Here is a 14,893-nt window from a genome sequence, read left to right as displayed (position 1 = left end):
GCGCTGCCCACCGGTGCCGGGCGATGCTGCCGCGCGCCGCTCGCGCGCCGCTCCTTTCACCGAGCCCCCCCCGCTCCGCGCGCGCCGCGGCCCCGCCCCCCACACCCCCGCGCCGCCCGGCCAACGGCAGCGCGCGCGCCCGGAGGTGTGTCCCGCCCCCCTCCGCGGCGCACGCGGCTCGTCCTGCTCCTCCTGCTGCTCCTCCTGCTGCTCCCGGGGTTTTTCCACTCCCCACCGCCTCATCCCGCTGCCGGTGCGGGCAGGGCTGCCAGGCCCCCGCGGGGCGGCGGTGCCTTTGGCTCCCCCCGCAGCCCCGTCGGTGGGGCAGGTGCGATAGCGGCGCCCCTCGCGCTGCCGGGGGGACAGGCAGGGAGCGGGGCAGGGGGCACCCGCCGCGAGGGCTCGGAGGATAAGCGGGATCTCGGCCACGCAGAACTCCCGAGAGCTTTCGTGCGGGAACGCTGCTCCCTGGCTTTACTGAAGGAAAACCGGGGTGACGCTCCTCATCTGATGACCTTGGTAACACAGTGAAGAGCCACCTCTCCAGCACCTGCCTCGAGTACTGAGACGATTCTCAAGTCTGAAAGCTCCAGCTGTTCCTATTCACGGCATATTTGAAGGATGGTTAACAAATTATTTCAAAACGAGTAAAGGCCCTTGTTTTTCCCTTTTGTGACAAGGCAACAGGCCTCCCACTGACAAATGAGCAGTCTTATGTACACGCTTGAAAGAAAAGCTGACAGTGTTCATGAGATGACAGGGCACAAACGTGGTTAAACTGGGACTTGCCACTGATACAAAAAAAATCCAAGCAAACTTTTGCTTTTTCCTCTTAAGATTTCCAAGTCCTCTCCCTGCCTCTGCATCTCAGTAATTCCCCATGTGTTGTCGCTATTGTGAATTAGCATTACAACTCCTCCAGGAGCTCATGTTTCTTTTCCCTTCTATCAATGACCTTGCTCTTCACACTGCTTTTAACTCTTCTACCCTGTACTCTGATTTCTCTTTCCCCTTCTCCCTGTCCCCATCTCTGAGGCTGTCATACCAGAGCTTATTTATTTCAGTCTTTCTCATCTTTCTTCCCTCTTCTAAAAACTTGTAACACTGTTTTCAATTTATTACTTTTTTCCCCTTTCACTCCATCCATCAACTTCTTTCACCCTCTTTTGAACTTCAACATTTTCTCCTTCATTTCTGCAGTTCATTGCCTGCTGTTATTTCTTCCCCCTCCAGGTCAGCTCACCTTTCCTCTTCAGAGTTCCAGCCCATCCTTCCACCTGGTCTCTTGTGTCACAGTGAGATCCTGGATATACGGCATGAGTGCCCCACTAATGCCAACCATCACCCACTCCTCCAGACCAAAGAAAGATCTTGGTAGTAATTCTTCAATGCCCCTTGGTTTCTCATGTCTGTTAAAGACTCCTTTGCTGCCCCTACAAGAACAAAGTTAATAGGTTTATATATATAGTATCTACCCAAGATCTCTGAAGATACTGTGAATGAAGAAAATTGCTCACAGAAAGATGGCACCTGCAATTAAAGCTAAGACTCACTCCAAAACCGTGAGAGAAGGGAAATAATAAAAAGACCAAGGGAGTCAGGATGGTAGTTTGGAAGTTACATAGGTGTAGCTTTATATCACTGCCAGGTAAGTCACATGAAGTAATAACTGAAATGCATTATAGAGAACACAATACAAAGACTCATTTAGTCTCAGCCAAGTCTCCAATTCATTATGTACTTGGCAAGGAACCAGAAAACACTGCTTTAAACTTTGAAAAAAAATTACTGAAAAAAACCACTCAAAAGAGCTTGTAGCTAAGCATGGTACAGACAAGAAAATACATTTATGTAGTCACAAATGGTAAAAATGAATGGGGGAGAGAATCTTCTGGAGAAGGTTGCGAGGAAACCTCGTAGCAACTTTCCGGTATCTGAAGCAGGCCTATAGGGAAGCTGGAGAGGGACTCTGTCAGGAACTGTAGTGATGGGACAAGGAGTAATGGGTACAAATCTCAAAAGGGGAAATTTAGGTTAGATATTAGGAAGAAATTTTTTACTGTGGGGGTGGTGAGACACTGGAACAGGTTGCCTGGGGAGGTTGTGGATGCCCCATCCCTGGCAGTGTTCCAAGGCCAGAGTGGATAAGACCCTGAGCAACCTGGTCTAGTGAAAGGTGTCCCTGCTCATGGCAGGAGGATTGGAACTCCATGATTTTTAAGGTCCATTCCAACCCCTTAACATTCTACGATTCTATGAAAGCCTCCGTCTCTTCATCGCGGCAAGAGACACACACAGCACCACTAAAACCTGCGTCCTTTAAAACCGATATTCAAAAAACAGAGGGAAGCGGGCAGTGAATTATCAACATGTGCAAAGCGCGGAAACTTCTGATGTCATCGGGATTAAGGAAAGACGCCTAGCGAGGCTCAACCAAGCGAGACAAACCCTCCACCACCCTGGAGGCAGAGGGGGGCCGGGCGCGGCGGGGCGGGCGCTGCTCGGGAGGCGGCCGGGGAGAGAGCGCCGGGCCTGCAGGGCTTCCCTCGGCTCAGGCTCCTCCCGCACGGCCGCGGTAACTCCGCGGGGCCAGGCCCGGCGGGATCGGCCCCGCCCGCCGCTCTGGGGCCACGGCGGCGGCTCCGCCTTCCCGCCATGGCGGAGGAGCGGCGGTTCCGCTCGGCCTGTGGGGCGCCCATCGCACTGCGGCGCCGCCAGCACAGCGCGTCCTGCCGGGAGCTGGCCGTGCGCGGGCCCCGCCTGCAGCTCCGCTCGCTCAGCGCCGCCACCTCCGCCGTCTGGCTGGCGGCCTACGGACTCTTCGCGCTAAGCGAGGTACCGACCCCTGCTCGCCGCCCTCGGACCCCTCCGCGGATCAGGCACCGAGCGGTGACCCGGCTGCACCCCGGAGCCGCAGTCCCGCTGGCACCCCGGGGCGGTCAGGGGCACCCGGGGGCCTCGGCGGCCGCGCGTGTCCCCAGATCCCGCCGGGCTGGGGGAGCCGCGCAGCCTTCGCCGATCGGCGCCCGGAAGATGGAGGGCGGCCAGAGAGGTGGGAACGCGGTCATCGCGTTTCCTGGGCATTCCCCCGCGCCCCGGGAACGCCTGGCGTGAGGGCTGCGTGATGAAAAAGAGAGAGGTGTTGCCAGCCTGAGGGCCGCGGGCTGCCTCGCCAGCCTCTAGGGGCTTCTCGAGTGCCTCTCTTGGTTTGTAGCCTCTTGATAGATAGGGTACATGTCCGAATGGGTGCTGAGTGATGCCTGGCGCACGCGTGTGAGTCCACGTAACAAGTAATGGCTATTTGAACAAACAAGTTGTGGGAATCTGGAATAAAGGATGTACTGAAGAAGGTGATTGTTAATTCTCAAAAGGAATTTTCCAGAGTGACTCAGAGAGCACTGCACCGTGAATGTCATCACATTTCACAGCTGAGGGAAAGATGTTGGCAGTACAGATTTCAAAAGCTGCTGATATCTGAGCTAATACCTTTGGATTTATCAAAAACTGGACCCAGACCAGTTATCTCCAGACTGAAGTCAGTAGCTTGACCAGAGAAGTTGGTCACTTTGACCTGTGCTTCGACTGTTGCACATTTTTTCAGTAATCTTTCCCAAGCAATGAAGACAGAGATTGCAATGTGAGTCAGCAGGCATCAGATATGAAAAGATGGTTTGTGTTCCTCTTCCTGGAAGAGAATCTCTGTTCCAGTTTCATATTTTACAAAAGCATACACCTCAGCCAGTGATTACCACCCAGTCTCCTCCTGCTTGACTGAAGACATGCTCAGGCAGCCTATATGCAAGTGACTGCAATTCTTCCTTTCATTAGGAACCAGATCAGAAAGTCTGAAGGTGTCTCTCTCTTTGTGTGGATTTCGGTGTCTGTAGTTCATGATGGGGTTTTTTTCCATGATAACAAACTTTTGGAGTCCTGTATGTTTTCCAAAGCCATGGCTTCCTTAGCTCACACAGTGGCCCAGGCCCAGCTTGAGTGGTAGGGCTGTGCAGTTCTGATCCTTCAGAAAGTGTCAGTTAGAACTTCGATTCATATATATGTGGCCTGGAGCTCTCTAAAACATGTCCCAGAAATAGATTGTAGGTTGCAGACCTTGAGAATTTATTACAAAGTCTTCAGATGACTTACTGGTGACTATAGTTTCATCAGTTATATATCAAAATGTAACAGCAATCCCGAGATTGGAGCATGCAAAAGACATTTGCCCTGAGACAAAGAACAGGGGAGTGCAAACGTTCTTTAGATTGGTGTTTAAGGCAGGAAGAGAGTGAGGTTTGAACAAGTTTAGACTTGCAGTTCATAAGAAGAAAACCACCAGGCCAGTGGTTTTTCCTGGAGGAAGGTTCTTCCCCTTTGAGAATCCACCTTCGGTTCTTTCACAACACTTCTTTGTCAATGACATCATCCCTATAGACACTGGTATTATACACAGTCATTGATATAACTAGCTTGTGTTGGTTGAGATTTCTGCACTAAATTTACGAGAGAATAGAATTTTCTTGCAGTTTTCAGTTTCAATTCCCAATTCTTTCAGTCCATACTGTGAAGACTGATTTAAATCTCATTACATGTGTCAGCCAGCCCCGTGAATAAAAGGGCTGACTCCATTTAAAATTGCTTTGTAACTGTAGCTTTAATGTTTTAATTTACTATGCAATTCTACTTTTTCTAAAGCTATGTTCAATTAATTGTAAGACTAGAGCTCTGCCTTTGCTTGGCTTGTGTTACAGAATAGCGTGGTGCTTTCTGCCGCAATCTTCATCTCACTGATTGGCCTGATCATATACCTGCACTTCATCAAAATTGACCAGGAATCCCTGTTGGTCATTGGCTCACTCGGCATTCAGGTGACTTCGTCCTACGCTTCAGGAAAAGAGAGCACAACCTTCATTGAGATGGGTCAGGTGAAGGATGTGGTTATCAACGAAGCCATCCATATGGTAATGATACACAGCCTTTCTTCTTGTCTCTGTAGGCACACTCACATCCATTGTATTTTCATGAGCATGGTTTACCAGAGCAATTAAACACAGCACCATCCATCGCTTTACTGACATCAGGAGCTTTGTTTCAGATTTCCCTCTTTATTTTCTGATCTGTTCTCTCACTTTTAAAGGAGAACTCAAACCAAAGGAAAAACCTCAAAAAGCCAAATCCATCCCTTAGACAATGCCACTGACATTGAGCTAATGATTTTAGTTCTTTACGTTATGCTGTTCTCACAAATCCTGATGGCCAACTCTGTATGTAGTCAAGACAGAGATGAGGAGGTAGAAGATACAAATGATGATTTTTCCCATTGCTGGAGTTTTCTGCAAAGCTCCTGTAGAAGAGCAGACCTTACCCTTCCAGCATATGCGTGTTCTTTTCAGGTTAAAAATTTAATAGAAAAAAAACCACAGGTAAAGTTATTTGTTTATTGTGTGAAAGCTATAGATGTAAATTGGTAGACTTGACTATGGCCTGGGATGGTTGGCTTTCGGTCCAGTGAGTTGAAACAGTTCCTCTTTCTGTGCTAACTCCAGGCAGTTTGATAGCTTTTTCAAACTCCAATGATTGTGTCTGTTTGTCTTGTAGCAAAAAGTTATCTACTACCTGTGTATCCTCCTCCAGGACCCTAAAGATCCTCAGGGAGTATCTGAGGTCGTGCCACTCTTTCAGGTGAGTTTGGCTGACTGGTGGGAAAATCCAGATCTGTGGTCTGTGTGTGCACACCAATTGTCCAAGCATATCTTTATTCCACTACAGATAGCTGATTACAGTTGCCTTTCCCTGGCTGGGCTGTCAGGATGGGTGGTATTAGAAGCCTCATGGAACTGTGTACTGGGGATGTTTTTTTCATTTGCTCTCCATTCGAATAACAGGGAGTTGTGTCAATCTGAACCCAACCAGGAGTTTGCATGAACTAAAAGTCTTTGGCTCATGTAGGGTACTGAGGACTCGTACAGCTTTCTGTGTCGTCTTGTGCTCAGTGTTACCATCCTTTATTCTTTTATAATTTACTGTGCAATTTTAATTTTACTTTCTCTAAAGCTGTGTTCATATAATTGCAAGACCAGAGGTCTGCCTTTGTTTGGCTTGTGTTACAGAATAGTATGGTGCTTTTTGCTACGATCTTCATCCCACCGATTGGCCTATGGCACTGAGCTGCAGTTGATTTTTCTCTCAGCTCGGTGTGCCAAAAGTGTTCATAAAGCCTCCTTGGCATTGGAATGACTTCCCCTCTCTTATACATTGACAAAGATCACAGGACAAGCTGTGACCAATTTGCTTAATGTATAATAACTTGTTTGTGTTACCATTACCCCGTTTCCCCTTTCTCTTCTCTTGCTAACTTATTCTGACTGTTCATAATCCCATTTTTGGGATGGAATTTCTCTGTGTGTGTTCATGCCTAACACAAGAATGCCCTGAACCGTGAGTGGTGGTAAGCAGTACAGAGGTACATCACTTTTTAGACCACTGAGCTGTATAGCCCTCTCTGTCCTTAATTCATCTGCTGTTAGTGACTATCATTTTGTAATCTACATACAGTTTATGATTGGATACAGTTAGTCTTCTTCTAAAAACTTACAGGTATAAATAGGCTATTCCATTGATTCTTACAGCTAACTCAGTCCCACAATTGTAAAGACTATATTACTAAGAGTAATATAAATTAAATATTTCACACATAAACAAGGGAAAGAAGGGATTTGCTGGAAATCAAGAACAAATAAATTCCAGAGAGCTGCATTCAGGAACCTGGTTTTAGATATGCTCATTTCCAGCTTCAAAGAGGCTACCTGGCATCTGTATAGTTTCTTTTTTTTTATCTCAACTCTGAACAGTTTTATTTTCATGGAAACATCTTAGTACTGCTAGAGTTGACTCCACCAGCAAAGGAGGTACAGAACTGTGGTAGTTTGCGAGTCAGTACCTGTCTGTAATTCTTACTTTAACGTGCAAGTTAGTATGTTAGTTAGTTTTGAAGAAGCAATGATTATTTGGCTCTATTGTGTCACCTTCATTAGGTTCATGTAAGTTATGTCAGCCTTCAAAAATACAGTTTCCCGTGTCACTGAGCCCAGGGCCCTTCTGCACTGAATTGACCTTTTGTTCTCTTAAGAAACACTTGCAAGGAGGCATTTGATGGACTTTACACAGTAATGCTGTTTAGGGAGCTCTGAAGTCATGGGATCATAGGGACTGTGGAACTGTGACACTTTCACCTCCTTGCTGGTTTTAATCTAGTGCAGTTTAGAATTGATGAAAAATTATTATCCTTTGACCACCACTTGCTGTTTGTGTAAAATTAATTGATGTTTTCAGTTAACCTTCCATTGTCCTTATGTTGACAGTACTAGCAGAGGCCAAGGGTCAGATGTCTAAACTTCCTGTCCTGAAGGTGGATTTTTCAGGGTGGAGGTCTTCTAGGATGGTAGATCCAGTGTATGGAAATCTGCTGTTCATTAGTCTCTAGAGGGAGTATGTCCTAACAGATAGGGTCATGGGTGGGAAAGTGTGGATGTTCTTCCATGCTGTCACTGTGAACTGTGAGCTGAGAAAGGAGTGGCTTTCAGATTTGGTGAGAGATTCAGGCTAACTGCAGAAGGGTGCTGCATGTCTTGACCTGACAACTTTAGGGACTGGTGTTTGTCATCACAGAGCAGGGATGGCTTATGGAATGACTTTGCGTTCCTATATCACCAGCTTACATCAGACACCTCCTGGAGTCTGGATTATTTCTTAATGAACATGTACCAGTCTCCATTGACTCGATGTGAGAAAGCTCACGAGCTACAGGTGTCTTACTGTTGCACTCCTTACACACACACTTCTGCTAGCTTTGTCGGCTGTCTCCACATTCCTACCTCTGCCTGTCTCACTAGTGGGAAGTTACAAGCTTTCCTGTTCTTTTACAGCCAGTCTAGAACCTGATTCTCTGTTGTTTGACTTCTAGAGCTCCAAGCCGCGTCTGGACTGCTTGATAGAAGTGTATAAAAGTTGTCAAGAAATCCTGGAGCAGAGGAAGACAGCTCCACAGTCAAGTGGAATAAAATAGCTGAAAAAAAACCCAAACAAGGCAGCAGACTTCCAGCAGAACTCAGAGGGACCCATGGAAAAGCAAGCAAAACCACCCCATGGCTTTCATTTATTAGATGAGTAGAAAGTGGTGTGGTGATGTTAGGGCTAAAGGCCTGCACAGCTTCATAGAATTGTTAGAGAAAATGTCAGCTCAAGCACAGAAGTGAACCTTGAAATCCTCTGCTATGAAGACAGGTGAGCAGAACTTTTTAGGCTTAGACAGAAAAGAATTACAGAGAAATAGGGCAGAGGGAGACAAAAAAAATGCATTGATTGTTTACTTTTTTGTACGTCTGAAAATTATGCTAAAATCATAATGTAACTTTGGCTGGACTGCCAAAAATATGCATTCTTTGGTTCCTATTTAACCCTTTGTTTGAAAAAACCACTCTAAATACCAAAGCTGTTGTGTAGGCTGAGATGGCAAATTCCTGATCACAGGAGAATTTCATAAGGACAATTACAGAAAATGAAAACATACTGTTGCATTCAGTTACATTTAATGAAATAAACATAAAAGAGCAGACTTACCTCTTCAGGGATCTGCTTGAAAGAGTCCCCTGGGATGGGGCCCTAGAGGCAAGAGGGGTCCAAGAAAGCTGACTGATAATTAAGGATCATTTCTTCTAAGCTCAAGAACAATCCATCCCAATGAGCAGGAAGTCGAGCAGAAATGCCAGGAAGCCTGCATGGATGAGCAAGTTGCTCCTGGCAAAACTTGAACACAAAAAGGAAGTATACAGAATGTGGAATTAGGGACAGGTAACTTAGGAGGAATACAGCAACACTGTTCAAGATGTGGTTAGGACAGTTAAAGACTGTCTGGGGATGAATCTGTTGAGGGATGTCAAAAGCAACAAGGATGGCTTCAGTAAGTACTTAAGTATCAAAAGGACTACAGGGAAAATGTGAACCCATTGCTGAATGGGGCAGGGACCCGGTGACACAGAACATGGAAAAGATGTGGCATTGAAAGGGCCACATCAATTACTCCAAGAATATGAGGCAGCTTGGAGGCAGATGTGTAGTTGAAAATCATGGTAATGACAATGTGAATAAAGCTTTATTGATCTGTGCTCTTGGGAGTAACTTAAAGTTGGGAAATTCTTCTTTGTTGATAAGCTAAAAGTCACTGTAACCCTTAACTGGTATTTTTCTCTCTTTTTTTTTTTTTCCATGACTCCTTAGAAATATAACTGATCTAAACCCACAAGTTGGCAGGAGCCTGAGGTCATGCTTCATTTGCATACAATGCTGTATTGTGCTTGTCTGCATTATCTGTAAATAAAAGCATGTGTCAACATACCATCATGCAATAGAGTAGAGATAAGGTGATTTGGTTTTTTTTCGTGGTGCCATGAAGTTTGAAAGACACAGGTTAGCTCATGTCACAGGAAGTATTCTGGTTGTCCAAGTGAAAGGCAGCAGGTTGGGGATGTGCCACTGGCTTTTGTGTCAGAAAATAAATGATGTCTCAACAGAATGAACAGAGTCTTAGGCTTAAGAGCGTGCAGTGAATGCTGACTATGCTATAAAAATCCCATTAAGTCCTCAGAATGTGCACTGAAGAAATTACCAAGAAGCTGTGTCACAGGAGGAAGTCTGAAAGATTGCTTTAGCAATCTTTTGAAGGAGTGAACATCCTGTGCCCATAGTTTAGTCATCCACTGAAGCTGAGAAAGCAGCAGAGAGAAACAAGAATCAGACCAGGGCAGGTCTGCACTAGGTATGTGCCTGGATACCAAACACAATCTTTGTTCATTTTTGTTTACATTGAGAATATTTTGGCTTTTAAAATAGTTTCTTTCATTCTGAGAATAATACAGTTTAATTCATGATAGCTGCATTTTATTAAGAACAAACAGAAATCTCACAGTATATTCCAGGCAGCCTTCTATATACACACAGCAGTTAGGAAAACAAAGGCTTTTGTCGTCTCATTCTATGCTGCATCAATAGTCAAAAGCATTGATTAAAATAAAAAACTGTTTTCTCTACCAAAGAATCATACAAAACAGATATCTCCACAGGGTGGGTTGTTTGTTTGAAGACAGGTAAGCTATAAATAGGAGGAGTGTGTGCATCCATCAGAGTGGGGTGGTCCCTGAAATACTCAAGTATTCGTGAATATTTTTAAGAAATAAGGAAGGAAAAGAAGTTCTGTATGTCATGCTTCTCAGTTTAAAGTGCAGTTATGGCAGAAAATAATGAGCTTCAGGACAGCTCCTGTTTATTTAACATCTCTGCTTCCTGTTTACCCTGGTACAAGTCTCTGAGGACACGAGTGTTAACACTATAAGGAAATACAGCCTCTGAACTGTGAACTCTATGCCTTGAGCATCTCCAGCTGGGATGATGACAGCTGGGACATCCCATGGCTTCAGCCTATTCTAAAGCAGCTTTGTCACTGGTGGGATTCCAGAAGCAGGCTGCCAAACAGACCTTCAGATACAGGAGAACCTGTTAGGCACAGGTGATTGAGTGAGGAAGAGTAATACTTCATGTATTCAAACTGACATAACTGTACTGAGATCACTCTGTGTGTGTGTGTGAGAGAGAGGGGAAATACAAACTACTATCAGGATATATAGTCGCTTAAAAGTATCGAAGGGAAAACAAAAAAGACTAAATACCTTCTTAAAATTATTTTTGGCTCAGAAAGCTACCCTCTTCTGTACCTTCAAGGGATGGTCTTTAAATTCATAACAAGTGGCTACATTACAGTATGTGCAAATCAGGTCACTGTTCATACAATCTTTTCCTGTCTTATGTCTGCCATTGTGTTTCCATAACCCACCATGGGGTGGTTTGCGGTTGGGTTTTTGTTTGTTTGGGGATTTTTATTTATTTTTTTTGGTTTGTATTACAAAGAGCAATTTTTGTCTGTCCCATACTCCTAATTTGTGGCTTTGCCTCCACCTAAGCATGAAACAAAAATGTATCAGCTTGATGTATCAGCTCCCTTGTGTGCATTAGTTGGATGTTTCAAGGTTGGTGGCAGGTACTAAAAACACTGGTATGGTTGGTTTGTTCATTTGCTTTGTTCATAGCTTTGGTTTGCTATTACTGAATTCATTCTAGTGGTTGGGAAAGTTGCCCAGGAATGCATAATTATTATGAAGTTGCACATGGTACTTTTGAAAGTACAGTTATTTTTCCTTAGCTTTTTTAGAATGCTTATCAAAAGAGCTGAACTCAAGCTATGTAGATTTAGATTTTTCATGAAGAATTGCTATTTTTCTTTTACTTGTTTAAACTTCAATAACCTTCTCAAAACAAAGTCCCTTTGAAACAGATAAAAAAATTAAATCTACCACAATTCTTTAGGAAAGTCAGAAGAACAGTACTTGAGTACACATTTGCTGACTACCTCCTCCTTGCTTATAGTAGCATGAAGGAAGCAGGAGTCTGAAAGGAGCAGCTTCTGTCAAGTCAGAATGGCAATGGCAGACCTTATTTGGGAACAAGATCTGTTCTAGTTGCTGAAAGACAGAAAAAGTACAAAATTTGCTTGTCTTGTCTTCCCTTGTCTGAGTTAATGTGCAGTTTCAAACACATCTACAACAGTGATTAGCAGAAAGTCTTCGAAAGTGCTTGTCTGACAGCGGAGCATGGGACACATTCAGCCCTGCAGCATCAATTTAATGTTCATCTATTGCGTAGAACAGTGTCAGCTTCTGAAATGCATCAGTCCTGTAGGAGCTGACATGCTCTGACGCTGTTCTAGTCTCAGTTGTTCTGAGTCCTCAACATCTAAAGACACTAGGATTCCACTTTCATTTAAAGTTGAAAACATTCTTAAGTACCACTGAACTCTAATTCTATACCCCCTATTTCAGGTCTAAAATCACCCTTGACTTGCATTGGAATTATTCTTGTCAGTTTAGTTCCTCTTCTTTCTCAATAATGTCTTTTTTCATGTCTTGGAAAGTTTCTGTCTTCTGCAAGCTGCAAATGTGAGGGATCAAAAAAAATGTATGTGTTTCTAAAGCAAAGCAGAAAGGTACAAGATGGAATAATCAGTGTAAGGAAAGAGAGCAGATGTAATGTGACTGGAGCACTGTGCAGGTAAACGACCTGAGGCATGGTATTTTGGATGGAGTGTGTCATGGAAAAGAAACTCCTGCACAGCCCCCCAAAATAACTTCCCCCCCCAAAGAGAAAGGACACTGCCTCTACCTCTAAGGAACTTTGTCTATTATTATGGAAAAAGAATCAGAGTCCACATTAAAGTAGTGGTGTGTAACCAGAAGAATCATAGCTCATTTGGAATGAGCCCTCAGAGCAGGGTGGGCCCCTTAGTGCTTCGGGGCACGGAAGGAAAAAAGCACCGATTTTCAGTCTCCCAGAGCTTCTTAGCAGGTGTTTTGCTTTGGGAGGGCTGTGTAGAAGACAGGAGTGAAGGTGATGAGCGGTAGTTAATGTAGCTGGCAATAAGAAGTGTTGCTTCAACAATCTGGGGAAAAAAGAAAATGATTAACTGTAAGTCAACTAGAGGTAAAAGTGCCCTTTGATTTTTAGAACCTATTTGACTGCCTAACTTTTATAAATGGCTTTCTCACATGGAATTGTTCAGTTTTGAAGTGAAAATCTGTCTGTAAAAGTTAGGTAAAATAAGTCTCGTGGTCAAAGGTTCCATCTTACAAGGGATTTGTTGAATGTGTGTAGCTAGTGCAGCACCCACAAGTACCAGTCCCCAGGGCTTATACAAAACACCCAGCTCTGATGCTGCCAGCTGGAAAGAATCTCGCTTTTCATTTTGTAATTACCTTAGGAACTGCCATTGTGAAGAGGAGTTTTTCAGTGCTGTTTTTTCCAGAACTGTTTTCTTTCATCTGACTGACTACAATCATGAAGTCATCTCGACAGCCTCCAAAGGTCAGCACAGAGGAGTATGAATAAGAGACCTTCAAATGCTGCAGATAGAGAATTTGAAAAAGTCATAGTTCTGTAAAAAGACCAAAATGCCCATCTTATTAATAATATATTAATTTATATTGCTGCTTCCTGCAAGAACACCAGATCTCCAGCAGTAACAGGCACTACAGGCTCTATAGGTAACAGCTGACAGAAAAAGCTCAAGTAACAATTGCATTTCTGGTTTCCTCCTGGCTTGCTCAATACCTCACTGCTTCACAGTCCAAATTTTGTTATATCCCAGATGGTGGTAGTAAAACACACATTACTGAGATTTTGCAAAGATGTATGAGCATGTTTGCTAGCCTACCTTACACTGCAGCTGTAATTTTCCTTTGTCTATGCAGTGTTCAGACATAGCACTGACTTCCATCATCTGACTTTTACAAATTAACTTCTGGATCCATTTGAAGTTAAAGACAGACTTTTAGTGACTTTCAGTGGACTTGGGAATGTCTTTCTGGGGCAGGGTAAGGTATTTTTCTCAACATACCATTGTGTTATAATCCAGTATGCTGATACCATCTTCATTCACAGCTATCCAGACTGGACAGTCTTCCAATGAGGAAGGCAAAATAGGCTAGACAGAAAGAAAATTATTAATTCAGGTATTTCTTGATGACCACAAAATGAACTTTCTGACATAAATGTTGGATTCTAAGGATAAAGTGATTATGAGAAAGAATCCTATAGGCTTACTGGTGTGACCTGGTTTGATTTTTAAGAGGGCTTTTCTCAAAATTTGAAATAATATTTTCAGATTTACATACAATTTTCAGAGTAGTAGCACAAGAGATACAAGGATAACAAAGGCTTTGAGATTAATTAGATTCCATTGGTGTAGTTAAAATGGAAGGAAATGCTAGGACAGAGCAATAAAATGCAGCTCTGCTCTGCACATGTTTTTATACTGCTCCTGTCGGTCAGGCAGGCAGTGAAGCCTGTTGGTTTCTGTAACACCAGTGCACCCAGTACCATCACATCAATGCAATTTCATTTCTTACAGAGTCTTACAGACAAATGTGCATCAATTATCTGTTAAAGATGAGTTGTGATGGCTAATGACATAAATCTTTCCTAGGAATCAGCAATTACATGGCTATTGCCATAGGCTTTGCTGCTTAACTGTTGAAAAGTTATAAAATATGCTGATCGTCAGAAATACCAACATTATTTAAACTGTGGGTGGAACTGTTCTATATTCTGATTCTTCAGCGTCCATAACTTCAAATACTAGTAACTACTTCTGCTTTTACTCCTGACAGTGGAAATAATTATCTTTTCAAAAACTTTTTATATGTTTACTCAAGAGGTCCATTTCATCCTTAGACTTTATTCCATAACTACAGCAGCTTTGACTTCAAAGCAAGAGATATGTAACCATGAAGAAGACCTAGCTCAAGCTTTCAATAGGGGAAGTTTCTGCTGGGATGGGGAAGATAGTTAATGCCAAAATAAGATTTCTCAAACAGCCATCATGTGCTAAGACATCAGTTCAGGCAAAGGTGATAGATACAGAGCTCCAGCCTGAGACTGACTGAGGGATGGTACAAGCTCCTGGGAGAAGTATTCTCTCCAGATATTCTTTGCTCTCCTACTGATGCCTGTGGGCTGGCAGCTTTCCCAATACATGCTTCAGCTTTTGTTTCTGCAGCAGGACACTAGCAGTGTTTGCCTCTCTCATGTGGCAAGGAAAGCATCCAGCTCTGTGTCAAGCAGAGAACAGGACTGAAATACCTATTGTCCTTATAGCTAGCATCAGCTGCCAGGTGTGACTTATGGGGGACTCTTCCCTTCCACCCCCATGGTGGTATGTAAATAGTACTTTTTAAACTATCACTGCAGCTGTGCTGACCAGGGAAATTCCTGCCTAAGCAAGCTTTGGCAAGGTTTG

The 14,893-nt window shown here is 43.8% G+C and overlaps 2 protein-coding genes across 13 annotated transcripts in view; one reads left to right on the top strand and one right to left on the bottom strand.

Moving 5' to 3' along the window:
* Positions 1–2,639: 2,639 nt before the first annotated feature.
* PIGH (phosphatidylinositol glycan anchor biosynthesis class H) lies at positions 2,640–9,329 on the top strand. Its single transcript, XM_032690317.1, has 4 exons — positions 2,640–2,835; positions 4,746–4,955; positions 5,593–5,676; positions 7,958–9,329. The coding sequence occupies exons 1-4, from the start codon at positions 2,656–2,658 to the stop codon at positions 8,057–8,059; spliced, it is 576 nt and encodes a 191-aa protein (XP_032546208.1). The 5' UTR covers positions 2,640–2,655; the 3' UTR covers positions 8,060–9,329.
* Positions 9,330–9,913: 584 nt separating this feature from the next.
* PLEKHH1 (pleckstrin homology, MyTH4 and FERM domain containing H1) overlaps positions 9,914–14,893 on the bottom strand; it is a 57,444-nt gene continuing 52,464 nt past the window's right edge. For 11 of the 12 annotated variants that reach the window (XM_032690305.1, XM_032690306.1, XM_032690303.1 and 8 more), the window contains 3 exons: positions 13,493–13,579; positions 12,852–12,998; positions 9,914–12,538 (listed from right to left, as the gene is read on the bottom strand). In XM_032690305.1, coding sequence (XP_032546196.1) covers positions 12,362–12,538; positions 12,852–12,998; positions 13,493–13,579 — 411 coding nt within the window. In that variant the 3' untranslated portion in view covers positions 9,914–12,361. Of the gene's footprint in view, positions 12,539–12,851; positions 12,999–13,492; positions 13,580–14,893 lie in introns of those variants that run through there. The other variant, XR_004357526.1, reaches the window with a different exon arrangement.

This window comes from Chiroxiphia lanceolata, chromosome 6 (assembly GCF_009829145.1).
Source record: "Chiroxiphia lanceolata isolate bChiLan1 chromosome 6, bChiLan1.pri, whole genome shotgun sequence".
NCBI lineage: Eukaryota > Metazoa > Chordata > Aves > Passeriformes > Pipridae > Chiroxiphia > Chiroxiphia lanceolata.
This window is presented reverse-complemented; position numbering and strand designations above follow the sequence as displayed.